At 39.4% G+C, this 23647-nt stretch overlaps 2 protein-coding genes across 3 annotated transcripts; both read left to right on the forward strand.

The window, feature by feature from the left end:
* The first annotated feature begins 247 nt into the window (after positions 1 to 247).
* Positions 248 to 9450, forward strand: LOC103287268 (olfactory receptor 4F6-like). 2 transcript variants are annotated; one of them, XM_054715573.1, is made up of 2 exons: positions 248 to 1184; positions 9449 to 9450. In XM_054715573.1, coding segments are annotated over exons 1-2 (939 nt in total). The 2 variants fall into 2 exon arrangements, with proteins under 2 accessions (XP_054571548.1, XP_054571547.1); XM_054715572.1 differs by lacking the exon at positions 9449 to 9450 and adding an exon at positions 3888 to 3913.
* A 12147-nt stretch (positions 9451 to 21597) lies between these two features.
* Positions 21598 to 22545, forward strand: LOC103287267 (olfactory receptor 4F15). Its single transcript, XM_008142946.3, has one exon. The coding sequence runs from the start codon at positions 21607 to 21609 to the stop codon at positions 22543 to 22545; it is 939 nt and encodes a 312-aa protein (XP_008141168.2). The 5' UTR covers positions 21598 to 21606.
* The last annotated feature ends 1102 nt before the right edge of the window (positions 22546 to 23647 follow it).

Genomic DNA, 23647 nt, shown 5'->3' on the forward strand with positions numbered 1-23647 from the left:
AATGACATTTAGAAATACAACAGAACTACCCATTCAAATAAGTAAAAGGATTCTTACTCTGTGTAATCTATTTTGGCAATGAAATATACAACAAAGGAATATGGGTTGTGTTGTGACTGAAACGGTCTCCAAAGGCATACATCAGCCTTTGTCTAGTTTTCTGTTAACTACTAATTGCCCAAGATTGAGTAAGGTCAGTGCCATTTTCCCTAAACAAGTGTCTCCTCACTCTCCTCTTCCAGGTTTCATGAGAGTTGTCACAGCTGACAGAGAGGCAATGGACAAAGCCAACGACTCTGTGGTGTCTGAGTTTGTGTTCCTGGGACTCTCCAGTTCCTGGGAGATCCAGCTTTTCCTCTTCCTCTTTTCCATTGTGTTCTATGTGGCAAGCCTGATGGGAAACCTCCTCATCGTGCTAACTGTGATCTCTGACCCTCGTTTACGGTCCCCCATGTACTTCCTGCTGGCCAACCTTTCCATCATTGACTTGATGTTTTGCTCGTCCACAGCTCCTAAAATGATTTATGATCTTTTAAGGAAGCACAAAACCATCTCTTTTGTGGGCTGTGTAGCCCAGATCTTCTTTATCCATGCAGTTGGGGGTACAGAGATGGTGCTGCTCATTGCCATGGCCTTTGATAGATACGTTGCCATATGTAAGCCCCTCCACTACCTGACCATCATGAGCCCACAAAGGTGCATTTTGCTTCTAGTCACTTCCTGGATTATTGGCCTTATTCATTCAGTGACTCAATTGGCTTTTGTTGTAAACCTGCCTTTCTGTGGCCCTAATGAATTAGACAGCTTTTTTTGTGACCTTCCTCGATTTATCAAACTTGCTTGCATAGAGACTTACACATTGGAATTCATGGTTACTGCCAACAGTGGCTTTATTTCAGTGGTTTCCTTTTTAATTTTGATCATCTCTTACATCTTTATTTTGGTGACTGTTCAGAAAAAATCTTCAGGTAGCAGTATGTCCAAGGCCCTCTCCACTCTGTCAGCTCATGTCACTGTGGTTGTTTTGTTCTTTGGGCCATTAATCTTCTTCTACATGTGGCCATTTCCCACATCACACCTGGATAAATTCCTGGCCATCTTTGATGCAGTTATCACTCCTTTTCTAAATCCAGTCATCTATACTTTTAGGAATAAAGAGATGAAGGTGGCAATGAGGAGACTATGCACTCAGTTATGAATTAAAATTTCTTAAATATACTGAGGATGTATAAAAAAGCAAAGTATACTAAAATTTCAGATGGATATGAACTAAATAAGGTATGTTTCATTTAAACAGAATGTCACTATCTACTAGTATGTGTTGTGTCCTGTATTTTTTTTCTTCTCCAAATTGAATTGTGGTGTTAATCTCTGGGCTCTGCTTATGTAAGAGACCTAAGACTACAGGTTGTGGCTCTCTTACCAATGGTCTGACCTCTCTTTAGTGGCAATAGAATAAATATAAATGTTAAACAATCCTTTTTGAAAGTCAACATATGGCTTATTGTCCATGTTCTATTTTTCCCATTTAAGTGGTCTATCTTACTTTCAAAATAAATGTTAATTTTTTATGTCATTGGATTTATCTTACTATACAGATGATTTATGTTCTATATTTCCAGTTCATTATTCTTTGGTGTTCCTCAGTTTTATTGCTAAGCTGGCTTTTTCAGGGTCCAGTGAGGAGACAGAAACCATCGTAGTTTTTTTTTTTTTTTTTAAAATATATTTTATTGATTTTTTACAGAGAGAAAGGGAGAGGGATAGAGAGTTAGAAACATCGATGAGAGAGAAACATTGATCAGCTGCCCCCTGCACACCCCCTACTGGGGATGCGCCTGCAACCAAGGTACATGCCCTTGACCGGAATCGAACCTGGGACCCTTCAGTCCACAGGCCGATGCTCCATGCACTGAGCCAAACTGGTCAGGGCGCATCGTAGTTTTTTGAACATGGAAAGTTTGATACAAAGAATTGTTAATTAAGTATAAAGTTGTTAACTTAATGGTATTTAAAAAGAATGAAATCTAAAATACCACAGACATAGCATTTGTAGAAAGCAGCTTTTACTCTAGAGCAGAGTTTAGAATTATTAAAACTTACAAATAAAAAACTATCAAAAGCTTGGGGGAAGGACCTGAGGAGCTGAAGCTCAAATACCTGAGGAGTAGATGCTGCTTGGCTGGAGCTAGTGCATCTGAGCTTAGAGGAGGGCTTATGGGGCAGGGGCACAGCCCTTGAGGAAGGGGTGCCACTGGCTAACACAGGTGTTCCTGAGGAGGGTGTGATAAGCCAAGTTTCTCTAATGTTGGAAAATAGCTGCTGCCTTGGAAAGAAACCAAGTTTGCTGAGGCGACAAGTGTGGATGATGGATGATGCCCACAGGCACAGTGAGCAGAGGAGGAGGCCAGAAGCAGCGAATAGAAAGGAGCAATATGTGCTTCTTCCTCTTCTAACCTTGCAGTTTTCCTCTTGTGTCCTTTAATGGCAGAGTGGCAAAAAAGGAATTACTTTGCAGAGCCTCAGCTCCTGCATCAAAGCTGAAAGATAATAGCTTCTATAGTGCATGCAGTTACTTAGAAAACTACTAAAATTCTATTGGGATCATACAATTTTTGAACTTTAAAATAAATTATAAATAATCTTATAGAGTTTCCCTATTTTATGAAATCTTAGGTACCAGAAAAATTAACCAGTTAGCTGAAGGTAATAAAAGGAATATATAGAAGATCCATATCTAGAATCTAGGTTGACAGACTCCTGTTTTTTTGCTGTTTTCTGTCATTTTATTTTATTTATTAATTTAATTATTTATTGGTTAAAGTATTACATGAGTTTCCTTTTCCCCCCATTGACCTCTCCCCAGCCACCCCTGCCCTTCAGCAGATGCCTTCATCCTCCTACTGTCTGTGTCCATTGGTTATGCTCATATGCATGCATACAAGTCCTTTGGTTGATCTCTTATCCCCTCACCCCTCGCCTTCCCTCATAGGTTGGGCTGTCTGTTCGATGCTTCTATGACTCTGGTTCTATTTTTGTTTATCAGTTTATGTTGTTTATTATATTCCACAAATGAGTGAGATCATGTGATATTTATCATTCTCTGACTGGCTTATTTCGCTTAGCATAAAGCTCTCCAGTTCCATCCATGCTGTTGCAAATGGTAAGAATTCCTTCTTTTTTACAGCATCATAGTATTCCATTGTGTAGATGTTGTATGGCCTCTTTAGAAAAGTGTCTATTTAGGTCCTTTGCCCATTTTTTGATTGGATTGTTTATCTTTTGTTGAGTTCCCTATAGATTTTGGAAATTAAACCCTTATCGTAGATAACATTGGCAAATATGTTCTTTCATGCAGTGGACTTTCTTGTTATTTTGTTGATGGTTTCTTTTGCTGTGCAGAAGCTTTCTGTTTTGATGTAGTCCCATTTATTTACTTTCTCTTTAGTTTCCATTGCCGTAGGAGCTGCATTGATAAAGATTTTGCTACGACATATGTCTGCTATTTTGCTGCCTATGGGTTCTTTGAAGATTTTCATGGTTTCCTGTCTTATGTTTAAGTCCTTTATCCATTTTGAGTTTATTTTTGTGTATGGTGGTCTAGTTTCATTTTTTTCCATGTATCTGTCCAATTTTTCCAATAACATTTATTGAAGAGACTGTCTTGACTCCATTGTATGCTATTGCTTCCTTTGTCAAATATTAATTGAGCATAATGGCTTGAGTCGATCTCTGGGTTCTCTATTCTATTCCATTGGTCAATATGTCTGTTCTTGTGCCAGTACCAGGCAGTTTTGAGAACAGTGGCTTAGTAATATAGCTTGATATCTGGTATTGTGATCCCTCCAACTTTGTTCTTCTTTCTCAAGATTGCTGCAGCTATTCAGGGTCTTTTTTTTTTTATTACAGATGAATTTTTGGAGAATTTGTTCTAGGTCTTTGAAATATGCCATTAGTATTTTAATGGGGATTGCATTGAATCTATAGATTGCTTTGGGTAGTATGGACATTTTGATGATGGTGATTCTACCAATCCATGAACACGGTATATTCTTCCATTTCTTTATGTCTTTCTCTGTCTCTTTTTTGTTTCCTGTAATTTTCTGAGTACAAGTTCTTTATCTCCTTGGTTAAGTTTATTCCTAGGTATCTTAATTTTTTTGTTGCAATGGTAAATGGGATTTTTTTTTTTTTTAGTTTCTTTTTCTGTGAGTTCATTATTGGGGTATAAAAAAGCCATAGATTTCTGTGTGTTAATTTTGAATCCTGCTTAATTGATGAATTCATTTATTAAGTCTAGTAGTTTTTTGATGGAGTCTTTAGGGTTTTCTATGTACAATATCATGTCATCTGTGAATAATGACTATTTTACTTCTTCTTTTCTAATTTGGATGCCTTTTATTTCTTCTTCTTGTCTGATAGCAAGGGCTAGTACTTCCAGTACTATGTTGAACAGGAGTGGTGAGAGTGGGCATCCCTGTCTCAATCCTGTTCTTAGGTGAAATGGTTTTAGTTTTTGCCCATTGAGTATGATATTGGCTGTGGGTTTGTCATATTAGGCTTTTATTATGTTGAGGTATGATCCCTCTATTCCCACTTTGCTGAGAGTTTTTATCAGGAAGCAGTGTTGGATTCTGTCAAATGCATTTTCTGCATTAATTGATATGATTATGTGATTTTTGTCTCTCAATTTGTTTATGTGATATATCATGTTTACTGATTTGTGGATATTGTACTAGCCTTGCATCCCTGGAATAAATCCCACTTGGTCATGGTGTATGATTTTTATAATGTAATGCTGGATCTGATTTGCTAGAATTTTGTTGAGGATTTTAGCATCTATGTTCATGAGGGATATTGGCCTGTAATTCTTTTTCTTTGTCTTGTCTTTATCTGGTTTTGGGATTAGAGTAATGCTGGCTTTGTAGAAAAAGCTTTAAAGTGTTCCTTCCTTTTGAATTTTTTGGTATAGTTTGAGGAAGATAGGTTTTATTTCTTCTTTGGATATTTGATAAAACTCCTTGGTGAAGCAGTCAGGTCCAGGGATTTTGTTTGTTGAAAGTTTTTTCATTACTCCTTCAATTTCCTCCATAGTTATTGGCTTATTCAGATTTTTTGATTTCTCCTGATTGAGTCTTGGAAGGTCGTATTTTTCTAGGAATATGTCCATTTCGTCAAGGTTGTCCAGTTTGTTGGAGTAGAGTAGTTCATAGTATGTTTTTTTACGATTCTTTGTATTTCTGTGGGGTTGGTTGTTACTTCACCTCTTTCATTTCTGATTTTATTTGGGTCCTTTCCTTTTGTTTCTTGGTGAGCCTGGCTAGAGGTTCATCAATCTGAAAATTATTAGACTTAATAAATGAATTCGGCAATGTAGCAGGATATAAAATTAACGCAAAGAAATCTATGTGTCGCGCCAGCACAGCCAAGGGTTTGGGGAGCCTGAGCGGGGGTGACGAAGGATGGAGAAATGATAGACAAAGAGAAAAAGCTGGGTCTAGGTGGATCTTCTGTGCCTTGATGAGGCCACAGAACAGATCCAGACTGCAAAGCTGAGGCTTTATTTATTGTCAGGGACAAACAAGGCAATTGACAATGTTCTTGTAAGTTTCACTTGTTTTGGCAGCACTTGCTGCCCCTCCAACAGCCCACTAGCTACCCAGGAAGGATCTAGGGAGCAGTTACAAGATCAAGCTTAATTATGCTTAGAGGACTGTGCCCTCTAAGCTGGGACTTGTTTGTGACTTTGCCAGCAGGTCAGTCCGAGACTTAACCCTATAACCGCTCCCTACAAATCTATGGCATTTTTATACACCAATAGTGAACTTACAGAAAGAGAGATTTTTAAAAAAAAATCCCATTTACCATTGCACAAAAATAATTAAGATGCATAGGAATAAACTTAACTAAGGAGGTAAAAGACCTGAACTCAGAAAACTACAGAATACTGAAAAAAGAGATAGAGGAAGACATAAACAGATGGAAGAACATACTGTGTTCATGGATTGGTAGAATCAACATTATTATAATGTCCATACTACCCGAAGCAATCTATAGATTCAATGCACTCCCCATTAAAATACCAATGGCATATTTCACAGACCTAGAATGAACTCTCCAAGAATTCATCTGGAATAAAAAAAGACCCTGAATAGCTGCAGCAATCTAGAGAAAGAAGAGCAACATAGGAGGGATCTCAATACCAGATATCAAGCTGTATTACAAAGCCACTGTTATCAAAACACCCTGGTACTGGCACAAGAACAGACATATAGACCAATGGAATAGAATAGAGAACCCAGAGACTGACTCAAGTCGTAAGCTCAATTAATATTTGACAAAGGAAACAATAGCATACAATGGAGTCAAGACAGTCTCTTCAATAAATGGTATTGGGAAAATTGAACAGATACATGCAAAAAAATGGAATTAGACCACCAACTTACACCATACACAAAAATAAACTCAAAATGGATAAAGGGCTTAAACATAAGATGGGAAACCATAAAAATATTAGAAGATTCCATAGGCAGCAAAATCTCAGACATATGCCGAAGCAATTTCTTCACCGATACCGCTCTTAGGGCAATTGAAACAAAAGAGAAAATAAACAAATGGGACTACATCAAAATAAAAGCTCTGTACAGCAAAATAAACCATCAACAAAACAACAAGAAAGCCCACTGCATTGGAGAACATATTTTCCAATGTTATCACTGATAAGGGTGTAATCTCCAACATTTACAGGGAACTCATACAACTTAACAAAAGAAAGATAAACAACTCAATAAAAAAAATGGGCAATGGACCTAAATAGATACTTTTTGAAAGAAGACAGAAGGAAGGCCAAGAGACATATGAAAAGATGCTCAAAGTCACTAATCATCTGAGAGATGCAAATCAAAATGACAACGAGGTACCATCTCACACCTGTCATAATGGCTATCATTAACAAATTAATAAATGACATGGGCTGGCGAGGATGCAGAGAAAAAGAAACCCTCTTGCACTGCTGGTCAGAGTGCAGACTGGTGCAGCCACTGTGGAAAACAGTATGGCATTTCTTAAAAAAAATTAAAAATGGAACTTCTGTTTTATCCTGTAATCCCACTTCTAGGACTATATTCCAAGAAAACAGAAACACCAATCAGAAAGGATGTATGTACCCAAATGCTCATAGCAGCACAATTTACAATAGATAAGATTTGGAAACAGCCTAAGTGCCCATCAGCAGATGAGTGGATTAGAAAACTGTGGTACATCTATACAATGGAATACCATGCTGTGGTAAAAAAGAAGAAATTATTACCATTTGCAGCAGCATGGATGGAACTGGAGAACATTATGCTAAGCTAAATAAGCCAGTCAGAGAAAGATAAATATAACATGATCTCACTCTATTGTGGAATATAATGAACAACATAAACTGATGAACAAAAACAGATCCAGAGACAGAGAAGCATCGATCAGACCGTCAAACCTCAGAGGAAGGTAGGGAGGGTGAGGGTAAGGAGGAGAGATCGACTAAAGGACTTGTATGCATGCACATAAGCCTAACCAATGGGCCCAGACACCAGGGGGTGAGGGCATGAGTGTGGGGGGTTTGGGGGCAAAGGAGGGAATGGGGGGATAAGGACACATATGTAATACCTTAATCAATAATAATAAAAAAAGAACCAGCTCTTGGTTTCATTGATCTTTTGTATTTTTTTTTTGTCTCTATGTTGTTTATTTCTCTCTGATCTTTATTATTTCCTTACTTGTGCTTACTCTGGGTTTTCTTGTTGCTCTCTTTCTAATTCTTTAAGTTGCAGGGTTAGATAATTTATTATCTTTTTTTTTTTTTTTTTTGAGGTAGGCCTGTAGAGCTATGAACTTCCTTCTCAGGACTGCTTTCTCTGTGTCCCATAGATTTTGGATTGTTGTGTTTTCATTGTCATTGGCTTCCATAATGCTTTTTTATTTCTTCTTTGATCTCTTTGGTAACCCAATCATTGTTTAATAGCATGCTATTTAGCCTCCAAGTATTTTATTTTTTTCATTGTTTTCATTGTAGTTGATTTCTCATTTTATGTCATTATGACTGAGAAGATGCTTGATATGATTTCTATGTTTTTGAATTTGAAGAGACTTTGCCTGAGTCCTAATATGTGGTCTATCTTTAAAAATGTCCTGTGTGCACTTGAGAAGAATGTATACTCTGTAGCTTTGGGGTGAAATGTTCTGAAGATATCAATTAAGTCCATCTGATCTAGTGAGTCATTTAGAATTGATGTTTCTTTGCTGATTTTTGTTTAGAGGATTTATCCAGTGGTGTCAATGGGGTATTAAAGCCCCCTAGTATAATTGTATTGCTGTCTGTCTCTCCCTTGATATCTTCCAGAAATTTTTTTTTAATGTATCTGGATGCTCTTGTATTGGGTGCATATATGTTTACCAGAGTTATATCCTCTTGTTGAATTGCTTCCTTTAGTATTATGAAGTGGCCTTCCTTATCTCTTGTTATGGCCTTCACTTTGAGGTCTATTTTGTCAGATATAAGTATTGCTAGCCCAGTTTGTTTTCTCATTTCTATTTGCCTGAAAAAATTTTTTCCATCTCTTCACTATCAGTCTGTGTGAGTCCTTTGTTCTGAGGTGGGTCTCCTGTAGATAGAAAATATATTGTTCATGTTTTCTTATCCATTCAGCTACCCTATGTCTTTTGATTGGAGCATTTAATCCATTTACATTTAAGGTTATTATTTACTAGAGGCCCGGTGTACAAAATTCATGCATGGGGCGAGGGGTGTGTGTCCCTCAGCCCAGCCTGCACCCTCTCCAATCTGGCACCCCTCGAGGGATGTCTGACTGTCCGTTTAAGCCTGGTGGGATCGGTCCTAAATGGGCAGTCAGACATCCCTCTCACAATCCAAGACTGCTGGCTCCCAACTGCTCACCTGCCTGCCTGCCTGATTGCCCCTAACTGCTTCTGCCTGCCAGCCTGATCACCCCCTAACCACTCCCCTGCCAGCCTGATTGCCCTTAACTGCCCTCCCCTGCTGGCCCAATAACCCCAAACTGCCCTCCTTGCCAGCCTGGTTGCCCCTAACTGCCCTCCCCTGCTGGCCTGGTCGCCCCCAACTGCCCTCCCCTGCTGGCCTGGTCGCCCCCAACTGCCCTCCCTGTAGGCCTGGTCCCCCCTAACTGCCCTCCCCTGAAGGCCTGGTCCCCCCCAACTGCCCTCCCCTAAAGGCCTGGTTGCTCCCAAATGCCCTCCCCTGCCAACACCAGTCACCCCTAACTGCCCTCCCCTGCAGTCCTGGTCCCCCCCAACTGCCCTCCATTGCTGGCCATCTTGTGGTGGCCATCTTGTGTCCACATGGGTGTGGCCATCTTTAACCACATGGGGCAGCCATCTTGTGTGTTGGAGAGATGGTCAATTTGCATATTACTCTTTTATTAGATAGGATATGTACTTGTTAGTGCCATTTTTAATCTTTATGCCCATGTTCCTTCTCCCTTTCTATTTCTTATTTTTACAGTAGTCCCTTTAGCATTTCTTGCATTGATGGCTTGGTGGTAAACTTAGTCCTTTTTTGTCTGTGAAGCTTCTGATTTCACCTTCAATTTTGATTGATAGCCTTGTTGGGTATAGTATTCTTGGATTCAGTTCCTCACTTTGCATCACTTTGTATATTTAATTCCGTTCATTTCTGGCCCAATGTGTTTCTCTTGAGAAATCAGTTGATATTCTAATGGGAAGTCCCTTGAAGGTAACTTTCTGTCTCTCTCTGGCAACCTTTTGTATTCTTACTTTGTTGTTGATGTTTGCCAATTTAATTATGATGTGTGTTGGAGTTGGTATTTTTGGGTTTATCTTGTTTAGGACTCAATGTGCTTTTTGGACTTGTGTGGCTTTTTTTCATCCCAACATCTGGTAAGTTTTCTGTCATTATTTGTTCAAATAGGTTTTCTATTCCTTGCTCCACTTCCTCTCCTTCTGGCATCTCTTTTATGCGAATGTTGTTTTGTTTCGTATTGTCCCAATGCTCCCTTAGGCTCTCCTCCTGCTTTTTTAAGTTTTCTTTCCAGTTGCTGTGTGTTTGTGTGTGTTTTTTTTTCTACCTTGTCTTCTAACTCGCTGATGCGGTCCTCAGCTTCTTCTAGTCTACTGTTGAAGCCTTCTATTGTGTTCTTTATTGCAGCTATATCATTCTTCATTTCCTCTTGATTCCTTTTCATGTTGGTGACATTCTCATTCAGCTCCTTATAGTTCTCATTGAGTTGTGTGTGTTTGTCATCCAGATGTTTGAGTATCCTTAAAACCATTACTCTGAAATCTTTCTCTGACAAGTTACTTGCCTCCATTTAATTTAATTCCTTTTCTGGTGATTCCTTTTTCTTTCCTTTGGGGATTGTTATTCTGTCTCCTCACTTTTTTTGCTGTAACATTTTAATTTTTTCTATATCTTAGATCCAACTGCTTTGCTACCCAGGTTCTTTTGGGGATGGTCCTATGTAGTTGGTGATTTTTGGGACCCAGTGGTGCAGTCTCTTAGATCCCTTGGGCTTGGTGATCTAGTAGAGCCCCCTACTTGAGCTATTTGGATTGTCCTGATGTAGTTGGGTCTTTAATGTTAGTTTCTTGTTCGTGTATGAAGTCTCACCACGGATTGGCAATGTGACTCACCCCCTGCTTCATTGTGCAAGCTGTTGTGGATGTGATCATGGTTCTGGCTCTTGTGGAAAGGGTTGCCTGAGGTCACACTGGTATGTGCTCACTGTGAGTTCCCAGAGTCCACGGCTTGGGAGGAAGGGGTCTCGGGGCCTGAGGTTCAGGTACTGCGACTTTTGCTGGTATTGTATGACTCTTGCTGGGGTAGTGTCACTCTGCAACTCACTATGAGGGTCCTGGAACCTGTGATGGTGGGGGGCAGCTGTTCCATAGTCTGTGGTTGAGGCAGTGGAACTCTGGCCAAAGTGATTTCCCTCTGTGAATAACAAGGGGATCCAGGAGCCAGCATCTGGGGATGTGGGAGTCTTGGAGTTTGTGGTTGAAACAGTGTGACCTTGTCCGGGGAGGTGAGTTCTCAGTAACGCACCTAGGTGTCCAGAAGCAGGCTGCCAGGAGGGGAAAGTCATGGATCCATTAGGGAGCCATGAGCCTCAGTTGGATATACTCAAAGAGGTGCCCGAGGGCCACCTGCTGTGGTAGCAGGCTCCTGGGGGCCCGTGTGCTGGAGCAGTGCGACTGCAGTGTCTATGGGCAGGCAGTGGGAGAGGGGGAAGTCTGAGTTTCTGCTGCAGGGGCCGTGTGCCCTTGGTTGGATACACATGCTCAACAGCGACTCACAGAGGCACCTGGGAGCCACCTGCCTGGGCAGCGGACTCAGGGGGCCACAAGCTGGATCAGTGTGACTGTGGTGTCCAGAGGTTGGCAGCCGGGGAGGGGGAAGTCCCATTTGCTGCTGCAGGAGCCGTGTGCCCTTGGAAGTGGACGTCCTAGGGTCTTCAGGTCTGTGGTGAGGCAGCAGGACTTTGGCTGGTGTGACTGCAGGGTCCTGGGCAATGTCCAAGGCCAATCTGGGTGATGGTGATGTTGAGTTCCTAGAGGAGGCTGCTCTCCCCTTCAAGATGGTGTGGGCTCTGTGTCTGAGCCCTGTAGCCCGGGGAGTGCCTGCAGTGGTGGCAGGGGCTCCTGTCCAGCAGAGCCAGGTCTTCGAGCCCCTGATACTCTTCACTCACTCACACACATACCACACACATCCATACACTCCCTTTTCACCCCCTGATACTCTTCACTCACTCACACACATACCACACACATCCATACACTCCCTTTTCACCCCCCTCACTCACTCACACTCTCTCCCTCACCTCTGTCCTGCCAGCTGCCATCTTCTTCCTCTCCTCCCTGTCATTTTATTTTTATCATTAAAAAAAATATTGATTGGTTTTAGAGAGAGAAAGATTATATATATATATATATATATATATATAAGGTATATATATATATAATATTTATATATATATATATATATATATATATATATATATTTCTGTTCCATTTATTTATGCATGCATTGGTTGATTCTTATATGTGCCCTGACCAGGGATCAAACCCACAACCTTGGCATATGTGGATGATGCTCTAACCAACTGAGCTACCCATCCAGGGCCCTTCTGATATTTTAGATCTTGTTTCCTCAGTTTCCAACTCTCATGTCTCCATTGGACTGTTAAGTTTTTACTGACATGCATCATTATAATATTCATCTTGCATCTTGAATGTCTGATTGCCAAATAGCAGAGTTTCAACAAATGTTCATGAATGATTTCCACTTAATAAATCTATTCAACCATATTTTACATTTCTTTTTCATTTTAAAATAAAGTTTTTTTTATTATTTTGGAATAATTTTAGATTTACAGTGAAGTTGCAAAGATAGTTCCTACGTAGACCTCACTCAATTTCAGTTTCCTTTAATGTTATCATCTTACATTTCTATGGTACATTTGTCAGAACAGAAATCAACACTGGTACATTTCTATTAACTAAATACTAGACTTTATTCAGATTTCACCAGTTTTCCCATTAATGTCCTTTTTCTATCCCAGAGTACAATCCAGGATACCACATTACATTTCCTTTCTCTGAAATAAATAAAAAACATATTAAAAAAGAATCAAAATAATATATATAACATATATATCTTACTATATATGTGCATCTATAATAATAAAAGTATAATATGCTAATTAGACCAGATGTCCTCCCAGACGACCTTCTGGATCAAGACAGGGCTGCGAGGGAAGCCCGGGTCCTGGGTGCCTGCTGGTGGCTGAAGGGAAGCCCGGGTCCCGGGTGCCAGAGGGAAGCCAGTGCCGGCAGCCGGAGGCAGGAAGGCTTACTTTTGCACGAATTTCATGCATCGGGCCTTTAGTATAAAATAATATACATGTTTTATGATAAAACATACAACATCAGGACACATTTTATAAACACTAGAATTATTGCCTCTGAGGGAAAGAGATTAAAAATGGAGAATGGAGACTAAAGAGAATAAATAAGTAAAACAAGAGAGGGGCCCTTTGTAAACCATGCTAATAATATCCTATGGAGTAATATGATTACCTCAATCTTATGTATCTGAGGATAAAAAAGACAGATATTTTGAAGTGAACCTCCTTATTCACTTTATTACTGCTTCCAAATGACAAGCACAGTAAGGGACAATGGAATTATTTCAGTGACTGAATTATTTTGTTAAGTTCAACAAATGTATATTAGGTCTCCCTCATTTCAGGAAACTGTAAAAGTTGCTTTGGAAGACCCAAATATGAATTAGACAAAAGCTCATATTTTCAAAGTGCTTATTACAATATGGTAATTTATTATTTATAAAAGTCACACTATAAACTATTTTAAATTACTTTTTATAGTTTATTCTTTCACTTGCCTAGATTATTTATGTATAGAGAAAATTAATATTTATAAGGCTGCTTCATGTAATTTGTATCTCTTGGAAAGTAAATATTATCAAATGACATAGGGATGCTTTCTTTCATTGTAATAGGATTTAACGTGGCAAAAAAAAAAAAAAAAAGGACAGAGATTGAGTTTTGTAAATTCCAGTGTCATTTATCTCTCCTGTGATTCATTATCAGCTTTCCCCATTGTTGCTTTAATCACAACAAATACAGTTTTAGGAGAAAATTTTCTTGACTAATTGATGTAACCCAGGTCACCATAGCCTTATTTGGTCACTATCCTCCAGTGCAGTTAATTAGCTATTTTTTCCATTTATGGAAACATTTTTGAATACCTCTTGAGATAACGGTCTGTGAATAGCTATAAGGGACGGATGGGGTGAAGTTGACAACAAGAAGAAGATATTAAATTAGATAAACTTCAACATGAGAAACACTCAGGTAACATTTTGCTTTTTGTTTGTATCAATTAAGCTTTGACCTGAAGGCAAGAAGAACAGATGGTGGTGGTAGTGACATGATGAGCACAACAGGAGAATAAATATGAGTGGTTGTGGATATGGAGAGCAAGAATTAACCTACTTTTTAATCTAGGACTTGGAAATGACCTGGAGATCCAAAGGTTTGACTGAAGATACATTGCAGAGTCTGGAGTCCACACTGTGGCCAGGACTAGGATGTAGGTTGATTTGTTAACTGGACCCAGGATTCTTTAGAGACAGTCACTAGTACTGAAAGTGAAGACAAATGTGTGTGTTGTCTCATAACAAGTTTGTTTTCTGCTTCACTTCTGTCTTTAGATAACTAAGAAATGAAGAGGAGAAAGTTCATTGGGTAGTAGTAATAAGTAAAGTTAAAAAAATAAAACCCCAACTTCATAAACTCAATGTGGAGAAAGAGTGCTTGAAAACTTGGTTAGCAGAAAAATATCTAAATATCTCACCCTAAAATAATATAGTATCAGTGAAAACTAGGTGATGGAGGAACAGAGGAAAAAAAAATGTATAATGTTTAACAGTCAGCAATCAATCCTTCTGTTTTTTATTTGTGTTTTAAAACATTTATAAAAAAATTTTGTAGGTCACTATCATGAAATGTTTGGTGGTGAAGTGGGAGTGGTTGGACAGAGTGACAAAGATAAAGGGATAAAAGGTAAATTCTATGAGGACAGGCTAAAGGAATTGAGGTGAATAGATCTAGAGGGTACAGATGAGTGATCCTTATTTGATTTCACCAAGTTTAAGGATATTAAACATGTTTCTGAGAGGTTTTCTGACACCTTTATATTCACAGAAAAGAATTAAATGGGTATTGGCTTAATTGAAAGAAGAAAAATTTCCTTTTGTAATGAAGAACTTTTGTGCTATCCTATATAATAAAAGCCTAATATGCTAAGTGTCTGGTGACCAGTCGACTGTTCAACCAATCAAAGCATAATATGCTAATGATATGCTAAGGCTGCTCAACCACTTGCTATGACATGCACTGACCACCCGGAGGCAGATGTTCCAACTGGTAGCTTAGCTTGCTGCTGGGGCCTGGCCTATGGGGACTGGGCGATATGGGCCAGACACACCCTCGAGCCCTCCCGTCATGTACCGGTAGGGTCCCTCGGCCTGGCCTGTGCCCTCTCGCAATCTGAGACCCCTCAGGGGATATTGGAGAGCTGGTTTAGGTCTGATCCTGCAGGCCACTCCCCTGGGGAGAGTGCCAGATGCAGGGCTCATGGCTGGCGAGTGCTGCTGTGGCAGTGCAAGCCTCTCCCAATCGGGACTGATTGGGTGCAAGCCTGTGGCAGGCACAGTGGGACCAGGATGAGGGGGAGCAGCAGGTAGGAGCTATAGGTGGCGTTGGACTGCGGGTTTCAGCTCTATTCCTGCAGGCCATCCAGAGGGACCCCACCCGTGTATGGATTCGTGCACTGGACCTCTAGTTATGTTAATAAAAAGCAGGAAACCAAGGAAGAAAATGAATTCTCAAACCTAGTGAACTGATAAAAAAAAAAAAAACCCCAAAACTTACATATCCTGGGTGGAGAAACAAGACAAAGGAATTGGGTCAGAATATATTTTTAGATCTCTTCCAGCCAAAATTATTTTATTAATTGGGGATAATGAACTTCTCTCTCTCTGTCACCCCCACCCCCAATTTTAAAATGTTACATCATTATGACTCTATTTTAAGAGGCTGTCCAATTCTAAATCCATATAGCTGAAGATGTTTAAATCATCATTTCATTAAGAATCTGCATTTGTTATATGCGATCATTTAAGTAGTCTAAATAAGTGATGGCTATAATTCATGTCATTATAATTCTTGAGAGTAATAGATAGATCAGAACTAGGGAACTCAAAGTGAAAAATCTAATAATGGCAATGGTCTTAGGAGACATGGAGGGTCTGGGATGCTTCAAAGTGATCAAGCACCCAGAACCTAGCATCTCTCACTAGAAGCCATTCAGAGATTATATAACTCTGAACTAATAGATGGCTAAGAAATTTTAAGACTTGAAGACAGGAACTGGGTAAGTTTTCAGATCTGCTGATATTTTTTATTTGGTATTATTTTGTCTCCTTTGCTCTTTAAGGGATTGTAAAGTAGGTACATTTTTGTCTTTGACCCCATTTCTCCTGTTCTCAGCTTTAGCTCTTATTCCTGGGGTCTGCTCCTCTCCTGCTGAGCTCATCTGCTCTTTACCTGTCTTCTGCAGCAACCTAGCCAAGCTAATCATTTTTTGGGTAATGAATCAGGTTTAAAATGGGTCACTAATATCTTTGTTGTCAAAACATTCATTTCTTGCCTGCATAAGATATGAGCTAAGGAACGCCATCTGCTAACTTGTTTGTCAGTAACAGCTTAATGGAGTACCCTTCCCTTAGCAATGTAAGTAAAACTAAGAAATTCAGTATATTAGTATAAAAGAAAGAAATTCTAATGTTAGGTGCAATTACAAATTAATTTTGGGTCCTGGGGCTTTTAAGATTACAAATCTGAACAAGCTCCTGTTCTCCCATTTCTTCCTCTTGGTCATAATTTTTCATTTAACGGATCTTGCTCATCTGCTGCATCCTACAATCCAATTTTGCTTTGCTTTCCTTTTTTCTCATCTTTCTATGAATTTTATTTTTGATTTTAAAAATGTACTTAACATTTTTTTTTTAAAGTGTCCTTCTTGCCTTCTGATTAGATTCGGTCATACAAAATCTCATATTGTTTTTCTAAATGACCTCATAAATCTTCTTCTAATTTTGCTAACTCTATTTCTTATAAATTCATTAACAGTCAAATTTACAACTATTTCTTTTGCTGTTCTTATTTGTTAGTTTTTGCTATTCAAACTTCAATGTAGAAGAAGCACCACTTATATTTTACTTCATAGTATATTCTCATTGTTATTCCCACTTAATGGGAGCCTTAAAAAACTTGGTTAGAAGCATTTCTTCCTTTAGTAATCTTTTTGCTTTATTTTTCTATCTATTTCTAGAGACAATTTGATTTGTTAGTTCATAGTTCATGACACAGAGATTTGGTTATAAGTCATAAACTAGTTTACACAAATCTTAAAATTGTCCTGATAACCTTATAGTCTCATTTTATATATGCTCAATTTTTTCATTCCTTTCTTCCACATCTTTATATTATCTCTAAGGCTTAGCACTTTATAGATGCCACATATGTATTTGTTGTCGGAGTGAAAAAGCCATAAAATCTTTCTTCCACTATCATTTTTGAGCTGCTTTTTCAATTAGTCCAAATAATTATGATAGTGAAATAAGTCAAAGATAAATATCATATTGTTCCACTTATATGTGGAATCTAAAAAACACACACAAACGAGTGAACAAACAAAACAAAAGAAAACAGACTAATAGAAACATAGGCTGAAGGGATGATTTCCAGAGGATCAGGGGTGAGGGGGTCTTGGTGGGTGAGAAAGGTGAAAGGAAATATAGTCAATAATATTGTGGTAAGTTTGCACAGTGACAGATGATTACTAACATTAGTGGGGTGATCACATCTAAGGTATAAAAATGTTGAATCACTATATTATATACCTGAAACTAATGTAACTAATATATAACTACTATCTATAATAATAAAAGCATAATATGCTAATTAGACCAGATGACCTTCTGGATGAAGCCAGGGCTGCGAGGGAAGCCTGGGTCCCGGTGCCAGAGGGAAGCCGGTGCTGGCAACCAGGGGAAGGAAGGCCTACTCTTGCATGAATTTCATGCATCAGGTCTCTAGTACTTAAATAAAAAAGGTGAACCAGTTATAAAGTTCTTAACTTGGTATTTAAAAGCATGTAAAGCCGACTATCTATACTAATAAAAGGGTAATATGCTAATTAAACTGGACACCTTCTGGACTACTGTCCGGATGTCCTTTCGGACAAAGCCATGGTGGCGGGGCCAAGGCAGAGGCAGTTAGGGGTGATCAGGCCAGCAGGGGAGAGCAGTTAGGGGGATCAGGCTGGCAGGGGAGAGCAGTTAGGGGGATCAGATCGGCAGGCAGGTGAGCGGTTAGGAGCCAGCGGTCCTGGATTGTGAGAGGGATTTCTGACTGCCAGTTTAGGCCCGATCCCTGTGGACATCCCCCGAGGGGTCCCGGATTGGAGAGGGTGCAGGCCGGGCTGAGGAATTCCCCCTCCCGTGCACGAATTTTGTGCACCGGGCCTCTAATATATTATTAAAAAGGTAACAACTATAGGAAACAGCTACTATTCTTAGGGTTAGAGAAACAAAATTAAGAAGTTAGAATTATTAAAATTTAGCGAGTTAGAAAGGGGGTCCTATGAAACTGAATCCCCCTCTTTGGCGGAAGTGTATCTTGGCTACTGCTTGTTTCTCTGAACTCAGGTACTGAAAAATTAACTAATGAATTACAGCATATCTTCAAGTGTTATTATTCTTTCTAGAGAGGAAGAGCTGCATCTAACAGGCCAAAATTGCATTTTCTGTCATGAATATGGACTCCTTAAAGGCAAGAATTCTTGAAAATGCTATGTCTTCAGTGCCTGAAATGATGCCTGGAATTCTGGGTGCTCAAAATATTTATTAAATTAATGAACAAAAATCATGTAGAGAACCATTCAGGAGTCAATTATACACGTGGTTAACTACTTGTCCAAGAACATATTAATTGGATAATTATCATAGGCTTCCTTCATTAGTGGACATTAGTTGTTTGGGCTTGGTCTAGATGTAGTTGGAGTCAAGTCACTTAAATGTAGTTTCAGGGAAAAAGTCAGGACACAGTATATCTGTTCTTCCTCTGATATCTCTTTCACCTTCCTGATAAGCTATTTGAAATTCCCTATGTCAGAATCATTGATTAGTTTTTAATATTTTCCCTTTCCTCCTAAAATACTTGGTTACACATAAGAAAGTTGTGGTGTGCAGAATAATGGCCCCCAAAGTTGTCCATGTCTTAATTCCTGGGCCTGTGAATATATTACCTTACATGGCCAAAGGGACATTGCAGATGTGATTAAGATATTTGAGATGAGAAAATTATCTTGGATTATTTGGTTTAACCCAGTGTAATAGCAAGGGTCCTTATAAGAGAAGGGTGGGAGTCAGAGCCAGAGAGGCTGTTGCAGTGATGTACTCCAATGGAGGCAGAAGTTAGAGTGATGTACTTTGAAGAGAGAGGAAGGGCTCATGAGCCAAAGAATACAGGCAAGCTTGGAAGACCCATTTTGGCCTTTTCATCTCCAGAACTGTGAGGTAATACATTTGTATTTTTAAAGCCACCATTGCTTGTAATTTGTTACAGCAGAAATCGGAAACTAAAACAAAAGCTATTTAATGAAAACAACTTTTAATGGGATTTAGGGTGCTTGATTCTGGTATAAACTCTCACCAATTACCTTAGTGATAATGAGCAGGTCACTTCCTATGTTTTTTTCTATATTGATTATTTCACTAAATGTTGTACTAAATCGGGAACATCCCATTGAACGTGGACTTCTGATGGCTTTTCTCTGGTAGTTCTTTATCCCTAAAAATTGTAATTTTGTCTTTATTTCCCTATACTGGGATCTGTCTAATGTCCTTTAGGTTTTTTTTTCTTTCTGGATTTTATATTAATCATCATCCTCTCTCAATTACAGACACAGACACTGCCCAGCTCTTTTTACCCAGTTTATTTTTTAAATATCTGTCACTCTTTTACCCATCCAAAATGTATCTTGAGAAAGAAAAGAGACAACTTTTATGTGGCAGAGTTCTTATCTTTTGTGATCCTTTGTGTGTGTGTGTGTGTGTGTGTGTGTGTGTGTACACACTAGAGGAGGAGATTGTTTGTCTCAGCTCATCACATATTTTATGTGAGAAATTGAGATTTTTTTGAAAAAGTGAGTATTACTTATAAAATAAATGAGTTCCTCCCATTTTGAAGTGTATTAAAGGTCTTTTATTCACAATTTTTAAATTAATATTTGAGACCCCATATTTCTTTTGATGACAGAATTTTCTTGTGCTAATATTACTTTGTGTAAACAGTTACAGGAATGAGGCTTGGGATCCTGTGATTATTCCTGATTGGTAACACAAAACATCCTAATATATAAAAACCTTGGGTCCGTCACATCCACAACGACTGGGAGGCTCCACCGTTCACCAGGCTGCCTGTGCAGCAGGTGAGAGGGTTGAACTGCTGACCTCTCGGAGAGAGAGAGAGGTGGGGCTGATCAGCAGTGGCAGTGGCTGCTGATGAGGCTGGGAGAGAGAAGCAGGGTGATCAGACCCTGCTTTTCTCTCCCTCACCAGCAGCCAAGTCTCTCTATCTCTCTCCCAGAGGTCAGCAGTTCAGCTGCTCGCCAGGAGCCTGGGGCAGCTGCTGATCAGTCCCGCCTCTATGATCAGGCCCAGAGATAGGTCCGAAGATGCTGACTGGCATAGAAACTGACCAATCAGAACCAAATCTGGGTGAATTGCAAGAAGCCAATGGCTGCCTAGGAGGCGGAGCTTTTGATACTGACTGGCATAGAAACCAACCAATCAGGACCAAATCTGGGTCAACTGTGAGGAGCCAATGGCTGCCTAGGAGGCAGAGCTTTTGATGCTGACTGGCATAGAAACCGACCAATCAGAACCAAATTGGCCAGCAGAGGAGGGCACTTAGAGGTGATCAGGCCTAAACCGGCAGTCAAACATCCCCCTAGGGGTCCCAGATTGGATAGGGTGCAGGCTGGGCTGAGGGACACCCCCCTCCCCCAGTGCATAAATTTCATGCACCGGGCCTCTAGTACTGTTAATATGAACCTTACTGAATTATAATTCACTTTTTTGTCTTCAGAGTCATTCTTCAGTCCATTAATTTCTTTCTTCATTCAACAAGTGCTAAGTATTCATTAAATGACTATATTAGTCACTACTGGTGATTGTGATGGAGGTGGGACTGCTTATGTGAACCAGACATGGTTTCTGTACTCAAGAAGCTATACTTTAATTTGAGAGATGGAAATTTATATAATTATGAAAGGCAGAGCAAAATAAATGCTAACAGTGCAGAGGGAGTATAGAAATGCATAGATTTGGAAATTTTCACAAATGAGAAAACATTAGAGCTGGGACATTGAGAATTTGATTCTGTGCTTTGGAGAATAGAATGAGAGAAATTTTGAAAGTTGAAAGATAGAAAAATTTTAAAGTCTAATAGAACAATATAAGTAACAGAAGAGAGACTTTGGAAGCTATATGCTGTTCATAAAAAATTGTTAGGTGGCGATATGAATGGCTGAAATACTATTAATTCATAAGAAATCATAGTCAAAAGTATTTGAAGATAACTTATATGTTATTGAAGTAGAACACATTGGACAGGAGGATATAAAATATGCATGTAATCCTAAAGAAAGAAAAAGTAAAAGAGATCCAGAAATATAATTAAACTTGTAATAGTAGTTTTAAAAACCATAATGTCATGTGGGAACCAACTGACTCCTCTAAGTAGAAGTCCAGTGTACATGTAATGAAGATTATTTGGTTGTGTGAGATGTTAATATTATGATTGTTTTCATGGACTGAAGACTTTCTTTCTGGAATACTAACACTTGGCTATACATTTTTTTTTTTCATTTTCTTCCTTTTAGATAACGTGAAAACTGACCTTGGTGTTTGAGACAATGGATGGAATGAATCAGTCCACAGTATCAGAGTTTGTGTTCCTGGGACTCACCAATTCATGGGAGATTCAGCTTCCACTTTTTGTCCTCTCCTTTTTGTTCTACTTGGCTGGCATGATGGGAAACCTTGTCATTGTGTGCACTATAACCTTGGATGCTCACCTGCACTCCCCTATGTATTTCCTCCTGGCTAACCTCTCTGTCGTTGATATATTTTTTTGCTCAATCACAGCCCCTAAAATGATTTGTGATATTTTCAAGAAGCACAAAGCCATCTCCTTTTGTGGATGTATTACTCAGATCTTCTTCACTCATGCTGTTGGGGCCGCTGAGATGGTACTGCTCATCACTATGGCCTTTGACAGATATGTGGCTATATGTAAGCCTCTCCACTACCTGACTATCATGAGTCCAAGAATGTGTCTATACTTTTTAGTCACTTCCTGGATTGTTGGCTTTATCCATTCATTGATTCAATTAGTTTTTGTGGTAGATTTGCCTTTTTGTGGCCCTAATGTATTGGACAGTTTTTACTGTGATCTTCCTAGGCTCCTTAGACTTGCCTGCACAAATACACTAGAACTGGAGATCATGGTTACTGTCAATAGTGGGCTTATTTCTGTGGGATCTTTTGTCTTGCTGGTCATTTCCTACATATTTATTCTGTTCACTGTTTGGAAACACTCTTCAGGTGGTTCATACAAGGCCCTCTCCACTTTGTCAGCTCATATCACTGTGGTGGTTTTGTTCTTTGGGCCGCTGATGTTTTTCTACACATGGCCTTCTCCCACATCACACCTGGACAAATATCTTGCTATTTTTGATGCATTTATCACCCCTTTTCTGAATCCAGTCATCTATACATTCAGGAACAAAGAAATGAAAATGGCAATAAAGAGATTGTGCATTCGTCTTGTGCATTACAGGAAGATTTTGTAAATGAATTGGCTTTGATGATATGGAACTACAGATTCTCCCTCATGCTGGATACAGAGGAAACATTATGCAATTTCAGAGAAATACTCAAGACTTAGGCCATGTTATATGCCTAGAGATCTAGTATCTATTAAATTATAGTATCTATTTCATCATTAAATTAGAAATGATGCTATTCTTTGGCACTCTGTACAGCAAAGTGTTAAAGAGCAAATCATATGTCTTTTATAACTTACATGGTCTAAGAAAGTGCCATGTAATTGAGCAAATAATGGTTTATCTTTTTTCTATTTTGGACAGATTATTCTATTGATAGATGGAATATGCGTTCATATTATTTTCATCTATTTACTACATAACTGTTTTGATTTTAATTTTCTTTTTTCCTAATCTGCCTACCTCTTACTTCCCCAGTATCAAGATATTTTGCCTCCTTATCAGGCTCCTCTATCTGTCAATATGGGAAATTGTTAATTCTGTATTAGAATTTTGAATTTAAAGCTAGAATGAGTAACCAATATCATTTGTTCTAATCCCCTCAGTTGTACATGCTAACACTGAGGAATTGAAGGGTGACTGGAATGTTTCCAGAGACACACAGCCAGATATCACCAGAGATAGTCAGGCATCAGAAACTATCTCTGGATCCTAGGTCAGTGCCCTTGCCCTTCAAGTCAATATTATATTTAAACTAGAGGCCCGGTGCACGAAATTCGTGCACGGAGGGGGGTTGTCCCTCAGCCCAGCCTGTACCCTCTCCAATATGGAACCCCTCAAGGGATGTCCGACTGCCCGTTTAGGCCCGATCTGAGATTGGCCTAAACGGGCAGTCGGACATCCCTCTCACAATCCAGGACTCCTGGCTCCCAACTGCTTGCCTGCCTGCCTTCCTGATTGCCCCTAACCTGCCAGCCTGATCACCCCCTAACCACTCTGCTGCCAGCCTGTTTGCCCCCAACTTTCCTCCTCTGCCGGTCTGGTCATCCCTAACTGCCCTCTCCTGCAGGGTTGATCACCTCCAACTGCCCTCCCTTGCAGGCTTGGTCCTTCTCAACTGCCCTCCCTTGCAGGCTGGGTGCCTCCCAACTGCCCTCTCCTGCTGGCC

Source organism: Eptesicus fuscus, chromosome 5 (genome assembly GCF_027574615.1).
Source record: "Eptesicus fuscus isolate TK198812 chromosome 5, DD_ASM_mEF_20220401, whole genome shotgun sequence".
In the NCBI taxonomy this organism is placed as follows: domain Eukaryota; kingdom Metazoa; phylum Chordata; class Mammalia; order Chiroptera; family Vespertilionidae; genus Eptesicus; species Eptesicus fuscus.

What these genes read in the sequence shown, in the direction of transcription:
- LOC103287267 (XM_008142946.3), top strand. Translation starts at nt 21,607, where the DNA reads ATGGATGGAATGAATCAGTCCACAGTATCAGAGTTTGTGTTCCTGGGA.
- LOC103287268 (XM_054715572.1), top strand. Translation starts at nt 248, where the DNA reads ATGAGAGTTGTCACAGCTGACAGAGAGGCAATGGACAAAGCCAACGAC. An exon ending in GGTGGCAATGAGGAGACTAT is followed by an intron (nt 1,185 to 3,887) that starts GCACTCAGTTAT and finishes GCAGCTATTCAG; the next exon opens with GGTCTTTTTTTTTTTATTAC.